Source organism: Ctenopharyngodon idella, chromosome 14 (genome assembly GCF_019924925.1).
Source record: "Ctenopharyngodon idella isolate HZGC_01 chromosome 14, HZGC01, whole genome shotgun sequence".
NCBI lineage: Eukaryota > Metazoa > Chordata > Actinopteri > Cypriniformes > Xenocyprididae > Ctenopharyngodon > Ctenopharyngodon idella.
Genome location: NC_067233.1, coordinates 28,720,015 through 28,737,875, shown reverse-complemented (window position 1 = coordinate 28,737,875; position 17,861 = coordinate 28,720,015). Strand labels below are relative to the sequence as shown.

The 17,861-nt window shown below is 37.9% G+C and overlaps 1 protein-coding gene across 2 annotated transcripts in view; it reads left to right on the top strand.

The window, feature by feature from the left end:
• nlgn3a (neuroligin 3a) overlaps positions 1-17,861 on the top strand; it is a 233,613-nt gene that overhangs the window by 143,036 nt on the left and 72,716 nt on the right. For both annotated transcript variants that reach the window (XM_051860567.1, XM_051860566.1), the window contains one exon: positions 10,825-11,010. In XM_051860567.1, coding sequence (XP_051716527.1) covers positions 10,825-11,010 — 186 coding nt within the window. The remainder of the gene's footprint in view (positions 1-10,824; positions 11,011-17,861) is intronic.

Below are 17,861 nucleotides of genomic sequence, written 5' to 3'. Positions count from 1 at the left end.
GACAGAGGAAAAAAGATGGTATTATCAAAGCAGGCTGTCAAACCGAAAGGAGCAGAGCAATCGCGTTTGGAGTTTTGCGTTGTTTTTCTTCAAACACCCCACCCCCACCCCCCCAAAGTCTCTTATTATCAAGAGATGTAGCTCCCACCTGCGATCGGGGGTGAGCAGCACTTTGAAGATGCTCTGAAATGTGACCGCGTACGCCCGCTCCCTTAGACTGATTTGCTTTGATAACCCTCTGTCTGATGTACGCAACAGTTTCATACTCTTGTAGCTCTCAGGCTGAAGCTTACACTTAGCGTAAAAGCCTTTTGCTGTCTTTGAGATGCAGAGCGAGTCGCCCCCACCCTGACACACACACTTCCATTCAGTGCCATTCAATGCTGGATGTGATTGATTGGGAAGTGCTCCATGAGAGCGGGGCCGTTCAATGCACACCACTCTTTTGTCATTCACAGGATTCCTGCCTGCCCAGAGAGAGCATGTCATGTAATCAGATTAAGAGAAGTGCTGTCACAGGACAGGATGGCTAACAGCTGGCCCATAAGCACCCTGATTTACTTTACGCTGCTTACTGCATACTCCTAAAGGCATTGGACTTTAGTGGAAGCAATCTGTTTTATCAGTCCCAAATTTCCCGAGTCGTTTATCCTCACCTATCAACGTTATGGGTTTTGGTTTGTAACGTTCCACCATGGCACATAAATATGACAGATTTTTGTGTCTTTGAAGTGAATGCGCTTAATACCTTAGAAATTGCATGTCCATTGCAATCTCATCAACTGCTCATTCCAACTGAATTGAAAATCAAAATTCCAAGAATGCACTGGTTGTTTCATCTAATAGTAAAGAGTTTGGACTGAGATTCTTGGCGTCAAGAGCTCTTACTGTTATTAAGAGCTCAAACATGGAAAGGCGGTCTTGTCAGATCTCATCTAAATCCAGGTATGACATTCCTCTAATGCTGTCCTATCATATATCTGCAGTCATTAATTCCACGCCAGTCACTCCATCATAAGCCTCTCGTTGATAAATGATGGAATTATATGATTTATAGGTCAATGATGTGGTGTTCGTTTTATTTGTCTGGATGTACTCATTTATTCAAAAATGCATCACAATGCAGTACATACAGGCAGTGACTTGAATGTGCCTCTTCTGTGATGAATATGTTAATAAGTCCAAAATGTCATGGTGGTATAACTCAAAGATATATTAATAACAGGATACAGCTTCTGCACATACATCAATGGTGTCGCCATATTGAAACAGTCAGCATGATCTGTTTACTGTTAATTGAACCGTAGAAGATGCCTCAGTGAAATAGTAATATATGCATATAGTAAATATAGATATATAAACATATATCTATGTAGATTATATAAATGTAGATATAGTAATATATACTAAAATAGATTGCTATACAAATCTTTACTATCCAACATGTTCTTAAGATCAGCAGATTCAATGGTGTTTTACCCATACTAATCATCTGAAAAATGCAGAATTGTCAATCTTGTAAAAACTCGTCACTCGTAATGTTTTGAATGGGAGAAAGTGCAACGTGCAATATGGCGGAATAAGTCCCACATTCTAAATAAGAGCCAATCGGTGATTGGTAAAGTCATCACGTCACTGCAGTGGCTGTATAGAAACAGCCAGACGTGCGCCTCCGAAATAAAACACAAGAGATGCGCGTTTAGGATTGCGCATGCGCATTAGTTTGATCCATCCTGAAAAATAACTTTTTTTGTCATGATTCAAGCGTTTAGAAACAAAATAAATGAGACAGTTGTTGTTAGATTTCATTGGTGATTTCAAATATGAAATTTAATTGGAAGCTTGAAACAGCTTTGGAGAATTTAATGTTTCCCCATTCAAAGTGATAGGAGCTGCACTTAAATTCCTGAGAGGTGTTTCAAAGATGGCCGCCGAGTGAAATGACTTGTCTTTAAGGGACTTTGGGTGGAACCAACATAAAGGAAGCCATTTTGCTGTCATGTGACAAGAAAACCATAAAATGGGTGACAGATATTTTGACTTTTTTTGTTACATGGCAAGGTTCAGATTTTCCAATGGCAAATGGTATAATGTTTTTAAAAAATGCATATATGAAAGTTTTGTACATTTGTGTATTCAAGATGTAAGGAAAATATTTTGTTTAATACAATGTTATTATATCGCTTGACATTATCATTAAATCAAAAGTTATTCAATTGCATAATAAAAATGTGTGAAACCAATATGAATAACCCCATAGATTTAAATGTGAAGTTAAAACACCACAAAAGATTCAAAACAGAAATACACAATAGAATGAGTGATTTGCACAGTTTTTTAATGAAATTCTGTGGACTTGTGGACTTGAGTATGGACTTGAGTATGTTTGTATGTAAACCATCCCAGTAATTCGGAGAAAAACAAGCCTCACCCCATACTTTCTTGGATGCCATTCATTGCATGCTGGAAGCACATCTATTTCGCTCGTTGTGGCCTCTTCTTTTCCGCCCCTCCATCAGAAAGGAAGCAGAAATGAGACATGAATGGACCCTAGTGTTCAGAGAGCCGTAAAAACAGCTCTCTTGTTCTAGCCTTCCCCCGACTTCCCAGACACATCATTGAAGCGGCCAGCGAGTGTCTTTGAAGAGAGGACTGTACAGTGATACAAATGGCAATCCCGCTCTTTCAGGGATGTGCTCTCCACCCCTGCCTAGCCCTTTTTCCTTTCAAATCCCATATTTTACGGAATTCAATGGCCTGACAGGGACTGGCATATGGGGGAGGTTGAGGTCTGGGAAGAAGGAATTGCATCCCTGGAGTGAGGGGTGGGGGAATCGAGAATCCTTGAGGGAAGCAGGAACACATTGCCTCTTTATGTTTTTTTGAGGGTGGCTTTCCCTTTCCTTCGTCATCCTCACCCCAGAGTCCCTCTATTCAGCCCTGGGGAGAGAATCGAGGGGGGGTTATGAGACTGTCAAGGCAGTGATTGTGTAGCTGAGGTTGGGCAGGCGGGGTTGGGAGACTGGCAGATAGTTCAGACACACAGACAGCCTTGTTAGCTGGCATCCATAGTGAAGGAAAGAGAGGAAGACAGACTGGCTGATGTCAAAAGCTACTACTCCATTGCATCATCCTCTTTCTCCCTTCCTTATTGTCTTCCTCTATTAATAACAAAGCCTCTATCTAAAGCTCTGTAATAAATATTGTGTATTCTCCATTCTTTTTGCTTCAGCTTATGTGAGATTAGAAGGATAGTTTACCCCAAAATGAAAATTTGATCATTTACTTACTCTCAAGATTTTTGTTAATCTTCTAAAAAAAAATGAAGATATTTTTAATATTCTCTCATCATTGTTGTCCATCTTTTAAAAAGTAAACCACTAATAATGCATTCAACATTTACAAGCTTCTAAAAGTACATAAATCAGGAGTATTCAATTTAAGTTCCAAGAGGTCCGGTCTCTATATTTCCTTCCCAGCAGAGGTCCAGACAGTACTTTTTTGGAACAGTTACACATTTCCATTTCCACTGTAGTACTTTGTAAAAGAAACAAAAAAAAAAAAAAAAATCCTAAACACTCAAAATAGTCATCAAAGATGAGAATCTTGGGCCCCAAGAGCCAAAGCAGTGATGTCTATGAATTTTTACTAATATTTACCAAAAAAAGTAAATATTTCTCCCAACTGAATATGAATATAAAAATGTAAGATCAGATGTTTTATCAGGCTATTATTATTATTATTATTATTATTACTACATTTAGACACCTACGTGTATGGCACATACTCTAGAAAAAGTAGCAGGACTGGGCCTCTTGTTGGCACTATGAAATTTGAATCAAAACAACATGAAATTTGCTCCAACTACAGAACTGTTGTTCCAATTGACCGTTCGCAAAGACCCGCCCCCTTTAGTTACTGTTGCTATGTCCGACAAGCCATGCCGATCTCACGCCACACATCATGTTCTCACACAATGAAAAATACATCGCGGAGCAAAGAGGACACTGACAACGCGTCGACAGACAAGACAGAGCAGGTTACTTTTGATATGAAACAAAGTCTCAAATTTCAAATTTTGTCATTTTTAATGTGTAGTGACAGATCGCTGTAGCACCTCAGTTCAAGCGGCTCGTGAACCGATCATCTTTTCCTACTAGTTCATTTATAGCATCAAATAAACATGAATGAACATCATAAGGAATGTTGTTTCAATCGCAGAAAGACGTCAGTACACACCATTTTTCAAGTTCAAGTCCACATGTTAATCTGCTAACTCCCCTGACTGCTTTGTCGGACAAAATGGCGGATTCGGCGTTATGATTGGTTAAATCACCTGTCAATCAAACTCCTGGCGTAGGGTCAACTGACCTCAAAATTGGCATGTAGTGTCTTTGTCTGAGTTGCCATCATTGCCCATGGTGAAAGTTGTGTATCTTGAGAATCATGGCCGCCATTCTGATGGCAATGTGCCGTAAAGGATCTAATGACTGTTAATCTTCAGTGCTTTTCTGTATAGAGATGAAACATTGTATGTACTATTGTAACCATCCCCTGACAGTGTCATATCAGTTTTATCTCAATCAACATTTTTGCAGATAGTGTGCTTGGCCCCAATACTTGCAGCTATAATTATTACTGTATTTATTTAGTTTTATCATTTTTAACTGGGAAACAAGACAATCATACATTTGCAGTGTCTGCAGTGGCATCCTAATATACAGTACACTCTAAAAAAAAAAGAAAAAAATCATTTGACAGAATTTTCCATACTTATTTTTTACAGGTGTTTTACCTGTATTCTGAATTTTGAACTTCATTGTGTTGTGTTTTAGGGTTAACGGAAATGTCCGTAAAATTACTGGATAATGTCTGGGTAATAAGCTGCCAGTACTTTTTCTGTTATTTTATGGATTTTTTTTATTTATTTTTTTTTTACAGTGTACATGACTCTTAAAATGATGAGCATATGATGTATAAAGCCCTTGGGAATGTATGAAATGCGAAAGCGAGTGGAGATGTTTTAATATTCAAAGCAGGCACAGAGCAAGGCTGTCTGATGAGCTGTCCAGGTGACAGGGTAGATGAACGGAGGGCAAAGCATTGAATGGACAGCAGTGAGCAATCCGCCCGACGGCTTTAGTGATGAAAGAAGGTGAGGAAATCTCCAGTGGGTTTGCTGTATATTTAATGTGGTCATATTCCAGCGTCAGCTCCTGCTCAACTCCCACCAGCTCAATGTCATGTCATTGTTGCCGCATCGATCGATATCTGTGTGTGCTATTGAGCCAAAAATGTTTTACAATGGTGGAATGTGAACATGCAGGATTGACAGGACTGAGACAGAGCTTTCATCCTCTTTCAGTCTCCTTCGTGAATAAGAGCTATTGTTAAAAGCACTATGTAGATAAACCCAAAACTCCAGGAGAGTCTGTGTTTCATCACCTTCAGTGATGTTAAGCACTACTGATATTGTAAGTCACCTTATGAGCTTTTTTCTGCTCGTGGAAAGCATTCTGTTCCCCTAGGGGATAATAATATTGTTATGTATTGCATTATCATCGAATTAACAAGTACCATCATCCCAAGAGCCCATATGATGCTGAAATTGTGCGGATAGCAGATTGCAGACTACAATTACAGCATTGCTGTGTTTTTTTTTTTTTTTTTTTATGTGAATGTAAGAACTCTGGCAGGGTCCTACACAACATAAACATACTGAAGTGATGTACTGTAACAGGCAATAACAGGTTGAAGCAAAAGCATGTATAATGGCTTAGTTCAACCTCAGTATGACCTCAGTGCTTTGTAAACTCTATAACAGCCCTGCATATAAAACCATAATGTGTAAAAACATCTTTAAAAAAATCTTTATTGCTTTCCTAAGAAAACATTTGCTACCACATTTCCAATTAAAATGCATCCACAAACCATGGAGTATGTATTTTTAAATGTAGCCTGTGGTTCGGTTTCGTTGTCTTCTGTAATAGTTCTGGATCTTGTTTTCAAATTATTATGAATATCCCTAATTTAAATAGAATCATTTTCAGTCCGGGCCATTTCTGCTTGTTGTTGTTTTTATGTAAAATGTAAAGAATAAATAAGTTATTAATAACAATAAAATGAAAAAATATATTATAAAAATTATGAAATTTAATAACCATTTACCATTACTGTCACTGCAGTGAGATCAAGTACAATGCTAACAATAGTATTATTACTGTATTATTGTATAATCTGTTGTGAAATTCTGTAACTGATGCATTTAATTTGCTCTTTTACACCCGTATAGTTGTGTGTTGGGGTGAGCTCTGACTCCCAATGAATAACGGCATGTTTGGTTGTGCTCATTATGAGTATTTGAGAAGAATAATGCAGCAATGTGTTTTGCATGAATATAAGTGATTTAACTCGCATTTGATTCGGCGTGTGGCTCTACGTCAATATAAAGTGACATAATGAAGTGTAGAATGTCTGCCAATGCCCTTGAGATGTTCAGGAAAGCTGCTCTCTATAAACCTATTTCCTATCTTTGCACGCTCCTCTGTACAGGAAGCAGCGTTTCAAAAAAACATGCTTTATTTGATATGCTAATATCATACATGCTGTTTAATTGATTTGTTCCTGATGAAAGCACAATAAAAATGCATTTGGGGAACAAGATGGTGAACCTTCCTTTCCGTCCATAGAGGAACAGCGCTTCCTTCACATTACAATCGGTTGCTGTCATGAAGACGTGTTTAATCACTGTCTATTCCACAAGCTAACATGCTAAAGTTAAAGCTGCTGTCCGTAACTTTTTTTTGGTTAAAAATGATCCAAAATCAATTATCGAATTATTGTGTTCAAAACTATCTCTTTACCTTAGCCCGATTCACAACGTTAAGCTTGTAATAATGTTTTATAATTCGGGTGGGACTGGTGGGTTTTCGCGGGAAATTTAAGCATGTCGCCGTTTGTCTTTGCATCATTGTGTCACGTTTGTTTATATAAAGAACCCAGCTAACTAGGCTATATCGCATGTGAGGTGGATCATTTATAGCCTTTTCTCACAGCAGCTGCAATAATTAAACTTATCATTTGGATGGCGGATTGTATGGTATGACAAATTAACGTGAGAGATTAGACTGTACCGAAATTGGAATCTACAGGTAATGCTAATACACACTAAATACACATAGTCACGCAATGCTGATGTTGTTAACATTAACAATTTGAGAACAAAATATAACAATAATAATAATTTGCACAGTTTGATGTGATCCGAGCTAAGCAATTGTTAGATTTAATCACCATTGGCAGCGCGATTTATTATAATGCTTTTTTTTTCCTCAGTTGGTCAGAACAAAAGTGGCAGACATGTTACTTACTTGTTCAGATGACATTTTCCGGTGAAAATTCTTACTTTGGTCATACTTCAAGACTACAATCTGAGATTCCAAAGTACAGTATCCACACCGGTGCGGTGACTGACACCAAACATTAGATTCATCTGCGCTGAGGAGCCATGCCGATGCATAACCCACGTAAAGATGATAATTCCGCAAATAACTGCAATTGCAGGTTTCAAACAGAGATGGCGACAAAGAGGCAAAACTTACGGACTGCAGCTTTAAGCTGTGTCCAAAACACCTAGTCAGTCAGTCAGTGTTTTTGTATAAAGATTCCTCCCAAGAAAATTCAAGTGAGATTTGGACATATTTAAGCATATATTAAGTACAACACTTTTTTTCCTCAAGGGAAATGGAATCAGATGTTATGAATTCATGATAACATTTTACAATAAGGTCTCCTTCATTAACATTAGTTAATGTATTAACTAACATGAACTAACAATGAGTTACAGTATTTATTAATCTTTTTTAATGTTAGTTAATAAAAAAATATTTTTTTCATTGTTTGTTCATGTTAGTTCACAGTGCATTAACTAATGTTAACAAATACAACTTTTGATTTTAATAATGTATTAGTAAATGTTGAAATTAATAACTAAGATTAATAGATGCTGCAGAAGTATTGTTTATTGTTAGTTCATGTTAACTAAAGTGGTTAACTAATGTTAACTAATGAAACATTATTATAAAGTGTTACCAAATTCATTTACTTCGTTCAGCCACTTCATACACTATAAAAATTGATAACCTGCAATAGTTAACTTAATAAGCTATTTCTACCTGATTTAACCCATAAAATGAGTTTTGTTTATATAAATGTATTTAATTTGATTAAATAATAATTTTTTTACTTGATTAAAACCAGTTAATGTAGATGTTACTATTTTTATATTACCATATTTGTCAATGTAAAATGGCACTATTCTTTCCACCAACCACTGACTTGCACGCACAGGGCAGTGAAAGATGCATTATGCTGCCTTCAAAAACTGAGCAGATGAAGGCAGCTTAGCAGACATGAGGTTATGCAAATATTGGATTTGGACATGCCTTCCTACTTTCTGTAGCTTTCAGACATGACTATCAAATTGAGATCGCATGCAATTGATCTGTGAATATGACTGATATTACCCACCATTCTTTGGCTCCTTGATTGTAGAAACAAATACATTCTCTGGAGGGAAATTCCCTTCGATTGTAATACTCTTCTGCATTATTTGATCACCACATTGCTCATCTGCCATGATCAATATGCCATGTTCAAAATATGACTTAATTTAAATACACATGGTGTGGAACAGTGCATTTTCTGCCTGCTTAAACTGAATTGCAGGTGGTTAGTGAACAAGACACAGGGGTTTGCACCGAAATGCTACATGCTAATGTCGCACAGCTGTTTAGCGAATCCCCTCTTATCTCTCTCGCCCACTCTCCCCTTCTCTATTTCAGTCTTTCGTTTTCTCTCGCATACGCACAAACACACAGTGGCACACATGTTAACACCAGCCCTGCAGTTTGAGGCTTCCCCTCTGGAGATGTCAGGTTGTCAAAGCTAACCATCCAACGTTGGAGTGAAGACAGGAAGCAATCCAGATAAAACATTTAACCTCTGTGTATCAGAAAATTCATTTCCCCTTCACCAGCGCTAATAATAGCTCTTCTGGGAGGCAACATGTAGATTAACATTGTTTCAGTGTTGTTGCTTTATTCCCTGCTAGTAAATCTCTGTCTTGTGTGTACATTTGTAAAGAATTTCTGATGTTTGTATTAGATACGTACAAATTTCTCTGCCAACACTGATACCGTGCTCATTGGCTGATTCATTGGTGCATCCCAAGTTTATATAGAGGGTATGCATTGACGTCACTTTCCCGCCGGAATGCGCTCCCTCAGCCGGACAGTTTGGTAAAAGAGCCTGCTGCATGACTGGATTCAATAGGGGAAACTGCAAAAACGCGAGTATAACACAAGTAAAACAAACGAGTGAACTAAGTGTACATTTACACGACAACGATATGCTTAAAATGGAGAAGTCTTTCCTTTGAGTTTTCCACGTTGTCAAAACAATCCCCATTCATAAGAATCCGTGAAAACGACTAAAAACGCTGTATTCTGCTGTCAGGCCATTAGATGGCAATGAAACACTTTAGACTGAATATGTAATACCCTTGTGCATGACGTAATCGTTTTCGCAGGTTCGCGTTTTTGTTGTTTACACGGAGACCGTTTTCAAAAACTTGCACGTTAAAACCCGTTTTCAAAAGTTTGCGTTTTCAGGCCACCAAAACGCCGTTGTCGTGTAAATGAACGGTCAAAATGCATAAAAAGTTTTCCGTGTCGTGTAAAACAGCCCCTAAAGGTTGGACTCGATAGTGTCCCTGTTACAAAGATCCAGTAATCCATGGATATTGACATGCAGCCAGGAATCATGTTTCCAGACATTTATATGTGCCTGATTTTGACGCCGGGGAAATGCATAAAGCAAATTTGCCTGTGAACGCTTTATATACACAATATAGGTAGGTCTAAATCCGGGTGTATCAATATTAAATATATCATCCAGTCCTAAAACTTGTATCAGTGCTTATTTAAAAAGTTTAATTTAAAAAGTTAAATTTAATTGATGAGTTGTCAATACAATATATAACAATACAATATATATGGTATGATTTTACCCCAAAATTCAACATATTGACAAAATGATAACTGCAAATCCACGTGTGATCCTTAATGCTTCTCTTTTCTTTAGCTTTCGGTAGTCTAAAAAAATACCTCAGATTTCTTGTCAAATCTATTTGTACAGTCAATCACTGTACAACCGATGGTGACGTCACGTGCATACTATATACATAAATAGAGTGCAATTATTGGTCTAACGTTACACACTATCAAAACAGCATTCTACATTTGTCTTTATTAGTCTATTATAAAGGTGCATGTTTATCTTTAGTTGTCCTTCAAAAACAGAACACTATAATTTTTTAATTTATTTATGATTATATTTATGTTTGTGCAAATTACAATATAATAACAAGATTTTCGATTTTATGAAGAAAATGTAAGTGGCTGTGGTTGCAAGGCAGTGCTATGCATTTGCCAAGATATTGATAGTGTTTTAGCACATTTCTGTGCTGTAGCTGAGGTTTTAAAGTCAAAAGAGCCCATGCCTCTATGGAGTCTCTGTGATATTCTGGTTTCAAGATATACTTTGAGTCATTTTATCATCTACCATGCAAAAAGTCAGATTTCTTGAAAAAGTAACACTACACATCCCCTCAACTATAGCCACACAATGTGAGGTATCATTCAAATCCATTGCAAAAACGATGTGAAACAAGTTCAAATCCATGAATTTGTTCGACAAGAGGTTTAAGAATATCCCTCAGATATTGCAAGTTTCTCAATGCCATGTGTGCTCACTGTGTTACAGGGTTCCTCAGCACAGGAGACCAGGCTGCTAAAGGGAATTATGGGCTTCTGGATCAGATCCAGGCTCTGCGTTGGATAAGCGAGAACATTGGCTATTTCGGCGGCGATTCCAATCGCATCACTGTTTTTGGATCAGGAATTGGTGCCTCTTGTGTGAGCCTTCTGACCTTGTCCCATCATTCTGAAGGTAAGAGAACATTTCATTCCACAGAAGAATAAGTGAATTAAAATCCCCTTAATACTCAACTTTGCTTAATGATCTTTGCATTATAATGCAAAGGATCGGAAAAGTAATATTGCAAGTTAAATAAGTAAACTGTGGATAACTGTCAATTAGCATGGAAAAGCATGATGACTCATCACTTAGTTTGTAAATTGTTATGAATTATGATATATAAAAGAAGGGATTTACAATAGACATTCATAGATCAACTATATGTAATTAAAGAATAACTATGACACTTGTCAACCAATGTCAGTGCATCATAACCATGTAAATCCAGGAAACCTGGTTACTTGCACACAAGGAAACCAGAAAGGGACAAGGACATCCACGGGATCATCTGGGATTTACATAGAACTAACTGTACCCACAGAACTTACAACAGCAACCAGAAGTTCCTCCACCAAAAAACTGCCTTTTTTTCCATTTTGAAAACTGGGCTAAGAGTCAAAATTATACCTTGTATTCAACAGCCTGCCACAGGTGCTGTTGAAAAGTTATATTTAACTCCTATGATTGCTATTAGTGATTCCACACAATAGATACGGACAAAAAAATGTTGTCTTTACTTATTTATGGTTGACTAAACTGTTTAACATGTATCCTATAAATTCATGGTGGACAATATAAATGATAGATGTGTTGCAGATGTGCTATTTTTCTGTTGACAGCCTGTTTGAGATTTTGCATAAAACACCAAAGTGCTTTTAATTGATGCCAGCAATACTGGACGTTCATCCGACAGTAAATTGCAAACAAAGTGTGTAAATTAACATGCATAGTTATGTATTTATGCAGCCATAAAGAGGCGGCAGTTTTTCACAGGACTTACCAAGGTTACATTTATCATCTTAGCAGCTGTAGCATATCATCGTAGCCGACTCTAGATGTAAATCTAAAACACATTCCCAAGAGGCTTTTCTGAGATGTGAGACACAATGATAGGAAAGTCAATTGACTTTGTGGGTTTCCAATTGACTGTTGAACCTGGATATGTTGAATCATAAAACATGAAAACAAATGTTAACTGTATCAATTCCTTTGAGATAAATATGTATATAATATATGTGTTGCTTGCAAAGTATAAAGATAAGCCTTATGTTTATATTGTTGTAAGACAGAATTAGAATGGGGCTTTCTAAAATACTAGATAAATTGAAGCTGTGATGTTGTACATGTTTAGATACAAGCAATTGATGTTGTATCAGGCTGTCTGTCAGAGGCTATTGTAAAGATAGACAGTGTAATTCTTTCACTCTCTCTCTCTTTCTATATAGATTGAAAGTTGTGTCTGGGTTTCTCTATTAAGCGATCATTGAAGTTTCAGATAAGGTCTTAGGTTGTTTTTACGCTTCGCTTCCTGCTATGAATAATTTTGTGTGATTGTTTGTACTCTGCAGATTGCATCAAAGCGTTATTAATTGCTTTGATTTACTTTGGATTTAGATTGATTTCTTTTACCATAAATGGATTTTCTATTCACATATTCATTATTGCCAAGCTTCATGTAGCATGTTATTATATGGTCACATCAACAGCCTCGTTCCTTTCTCAGTAAATTGGATATTACTGATGCTGATGTTTCCCCTGAATAGAAGTATATTCCCTACTTGGTTTGATGAGATAAAAAAGCAGTCTTTGGGGGAGCTGGGTTTTACTGACAGCCTCTATAAACTATCAGGATCCTTGAAAATTGAAACAGGAATCCTGCCATTGCAAAAAGGGATACTCGCAGCAATTGCTACCAATATCAATCGGCTAGCTCTGCAATAGTTCTCAAAGCTGTGATTTTAGCCATCACAGCAAGGGAAAGCAGCCTACCGAACTGTAATGACAAGACTTAGAGGAATGCTGTACTAAAGAATCCATCTACTCTTTTTATAAAAAGTAAACATCACCACAACTTGAAGACTGAGAAATATAGATGCCTTGGTTATAGTTATATAGTGCTTATTAGGAGAAACAATGACAGTTTGAACATGATATCTGGGAGACAAATGAAGAAATATGTTCAAAAAAGTGCTTGTGTGGATGTCCAGGTGGTTAAGAATTCAATCATGATGTTGAGAAAGATTTCGACTTATTTTTGTTTGATATCCCATTAAGCAAATGTATGTTATCGAGCGTATATCTACAAATGAACACATCATTGCATCCTGTTTCAAGGAACGTCTCATCAGTGTTCTCACAGATGTGCAAATGCCAAAGAAAAATATAAATAACTTGGCAAGGTATGTGTTCAATCTGGGAATTGATTGTTCTGCTAATTGGCAAAATATACAATTGCCCTTTGAGTAGACCAATAAACATCTTCTGATGAAACAGATTTCATGCACTATCCAGCAGTTGGACAGGACAAATATGAGGCTGAAATCCCTCTGCAGGTGAATCCCACCCACAGTGCAAGAGCTATTCACATTTCCCCTGACCCTGATCCCCAGGAAAACACAATTACCCGAATCCCATCATTGGAAATACCAAAGGCCCGGATCAAAAAACACTTCAGCTCTATCCTCGCAGTGCAGTGCAGTGTGAGATTGAGTGTGATGCTTGTTTGGCAAGTGTGTGTATTTGTGGTGGTGTTAATGAGGCCACTGTGACCTGTCTCCTCCTTGCAGTCTGGCTCATCATCTTATGGGGCCTGCTGCTCCCACATGGAGCTCGCCCTGTCTGGGCGTGTGGCAGGCCAGGAAAAAGGGCTTCATCTATCAGCCCACTCCACTGCAGGAGTTAGCCTGCCCGCCAGGCCCCTGCTGTGGGATGGATTGCAGATGCATCCCACTGTCCTCCTCCATCATCAAGTTTAAGGGCAATCACCTGCCTTGCTTCTTTGATGGAAATGGGGACCTTATGTAAAGGGAGAGGACACAGGTGGTTTTATGTGGGATGGGACATGTTTCTGTTTCAACATCCTTTATTGGTCCTGGAACAACACTCCTGTTGACCGGCATTGTCCTTTGATCTTCTGGTAGGTTTAGGACATCCTGGAAGGCCACCTTCCTTTAGAGTTCTAGCTCCAACCTTAATTAAACACACTTGAACCAACTAATTAAGATCCTCAAGAGCAACAGGATTGTTGGAGCAGAACAGAGCTAAACTCTCCAGGAGCAGGATTGGACATCCTTGGTTTAGAGTTTTTACTAGAGCCTGCAAAACTCTAATCAACCAGGCTACACCTTCTGGATTTAGAGTTATAGGGACAGGTCCTGCAATAACATTCCTATTCACCAGTCATTGCTGTTCAATTTTAGGGGTAGGGGTGTGGCAGGGATGTCCAATTCTGCTCCTAGATGCCAGATTTCAGCTCCAACCCCAATCAAACAAATCCTGAACCAACTAATCAAGATCTTCAGGACATACAGGTGCCGTGGAGCCGATTGGAGCTAAGCTCTGTAGGAGGCCACTCTGTAGGAAGTTGGTTCTCCAGGAGCATGATTGGACATCCCTGGATTAAAGTTATTGCTAGGGCCTGAAACAACACACTTATCAACCAGTTTGTGCCTTCTGAAAATATTAACAATCACAGTCCTTCCCTAGCCCTGACCCTAAACCACCCTTGATGTTAGAGGGCACTAGTTGGTTGAAAAGAATATTGTTCCTCTCCCAGACCCTAAGCCTAGGGAAGGACTGTGATTGTTAATATTTTTGGAGGACCAACAAAGTGTGTCGATTCAGGAACATGTCCGACTGCATCTTGGCAAATCACATTGTTCATAAGCATCCAGTCAAGAATCCAGATGTTCTTTCTTAAGTTGTGCTCTTATCCATTCCGGGCCACTGCATCTCCTGCAAATGCAGTTCATTTTCCTCTTCGACGGTCTTTCTAGTGTCAGTGCTCGGGGAGGGAGAGCAAATAAGAGGGAAGGAGAATGATGGAGAGAATAAGGAGTTCTAAATCAAGGACATTACCCAATCTCATGTGTTATTATCTATTTGGCATAAGGCTGGCTCTAATTGAACATGCAGATTTGCCTTTTTCTTTCTCTCTCCTAATAATAATTATGATGTCAAATGAGAGATGGCTCCACAGGCTGCTGCTGGAATATTAAACAACTAGAGCTTTGGCTGTGTGTGTGTTGGAAGGATGCTGGAGACCTACCAGCAGTGTTACTGAAGGTCATTGGGAGTCCTTTTTTTTTCTATTCCTGTAACTAATCAGCCTAAAAGCTCTGCTCACGAGGACATGCTCCCCTTTTAATGGAACGTCTCATACATTAAAGGGGACTCGCGAGGAGCTACATTGGAGGATTCCTTCTACCCATGTCAGCTCTCATTTTTTATGAAGACTTTTGGGTTATTGAGGACCATAAATATGCACACTTAAATTGTGTTAGTTTTATTAGGGGGATGGTATTCATGGTGGTATAGCTTTGTGATGTGATGCACGACTTTCAAGTGTTAACACTTCGAGCTACAAAACTGTGCATGAATAAGAGGCACTTGAGTCTAATGAACTAAATGAGAAGACGGTTTAAACAAAGTCTGTGATGAACAGATTTGCCAGAATTAGTGTTACAACATCTTAAGAAACTAAGAGATATTCGCTGTGACATTACAGTTCAAATAATGCACCGATAAGTCCTAGCCAGTCGACACATCAAGTCATTGCTTTTCTTTATGACTGAATATGGTCTGGTTTTAATTGAAGCCATAATGTGGCTATACTTAAAGTGACAGTGTCTCATATAGTGAATAAGAGCTCTGAAAAGGAATCAATCTACTTTATGACTTTAATATCATACACATTCAAGTTAAGCAAGTCCATTTGCTTTTAGTGTACTGAAAGCACTTAGTTTAACTGAACATCATTCTCTGGGCTGTCCTCAATCACTCCACACAATGTTTTTACACGCCACAACAGTTATTCACACCTACGCTCTTCTGCTGGAACTGAGAGTTGTTGCCTAACTTAAATAATTACACTTGTCTTTCAGACAGCTGTGTTGATTTGACTAATTGGCATTCTTTTAATTTTTTAAGGTTTTTATAAGCAGTGACTTAAAAATACTGGGTATTGTGGAGATGTTCCTGATTTTATACATAATAAGTTGTGAATGAATTGATTTATTTTGGAGAATTAATATTTCATGACCTAATAACTGATGCTCAGAGAAATTTGATGCATTATAGTTTGACTTTAATCTGACTAAAGTCTTTGCAGGAGGGGATTATGAAAAGACTTAGCAAACAATCATGTGCTAGCATAAGCTTTATATTTTGACATTTGGCTGTTTATTCAGCTTGTACATTAGAGTTACCAGAGTGAATGAATGTTACTGTATTTGACAAATGCGTGTCTCAGACGCATTGTGTATTTCTTCTCAGATTTTTCATTCAAATGCAAAGTATGCATGTGGATCATGAGTAGCATGCGCTAGCACAGTAAGTAAATGTGACGTGTGTGTCTATGAATTTTTATTTATAACCAAGTCATTCTATAGTTTAGGGTATATTTTATGTCCATTGATGATATTTTTTAACAATTTTCTTCACAAAAATCTAATTTTATCCATTAAGGGCATGTATATTATAACCTCAAACAAATATTATGTGCCCCCTATGTTTCAGTTTGCTTGAAATTGCCTTGATGTCCCTTAAAAGGTTCAAAATAATGAATAAAAAATGTTCATCTATATCCTAATACTTCAAAAAAAATTAAAAACAAAGGTTTTTAAAAAATCTGTTTAAATATAATTTTCATTTAAGTTAAGAAAATATGTTGTTTTTCTTATGTCCGCAAACGTTCTGTCTTCTAAGTTACCAACCAAACAACCAAAAATGGTTAATCACAAAACCATGTGACCAATATCGTGATTTTTTTTTTTTCAGTGGTGGATATTTCAACAAAATATTGTGTTCTAATACTCATTTTTAATATTTTATCAAAGAATAATAATAAACCTAGTGTCAAGGAGTATATTAACTCTCCATCAACTAGGTACATTGTTACAGTCAACTAAGGGTACGTTCACACTTGTAGTTCGGTTCATCTGGTTCAATGGGTCTGGACCAAAAAAAAAACATTTAGTCCTTGTCTGATTAGCGTTCAGATTGGCAATTTTATCACCAAACCAAAAGATACCGAACCTAAAGGCATAGGGATACGTTCACAACCTGATTGGTTGGATTTTATGACGTATTGACTATTTTTAGACGGAACTTACCGAACATCCAAAACAATGCTGTGTGTTAAGATAAATGCACTTGTTGTATGTGCGTAGCCTGCATATGATGGTATTTTGTCCAGCTGGGAACTCGTGAAGAGCTTATAAAATGTGTAAAGGAGTCAAAACAGCGGCAGGAATCCCTCTGTCAAACACACAAATGATCTGCTGCGTGGAGAAGTGCGTCTGATGCCTGTGATTCGCGACTATGACGAGAAAACCCGATATGCGTGAGGATTCTGTCCTTTTTAGGGTCGTTTAAGTTTTTCTGTTTTTGGGTCGTTTACACGTCTTTGATCCATGTTGCGTTCATATATCATTCGAACCGCACCAGAGTTTGTTTGGAAGTGGACCGAGACGCATCTTTTCAGCGGTCTCGGTCCGCTTGTTTGGTGCGCACCAGGGTTCAGATGGCAGCGTTTACAGATGTTCAAATGAACTGCACTAACAGAGCAATCGCAAGATTAATCGAACCAAACATGACAAGTGTGAACACCCTAAGTTACCTTGTAGAGACAGTTCTTGGATAACACATAGTTGTCATGACCCTACTGTATGACCTTGTCCACTGATGATAATGATTGGTTGCCATAGAATTAATGCTGGGCGGTACACCCGTTCATCTGGTATACTGGTGTCATTTTCGCTTAC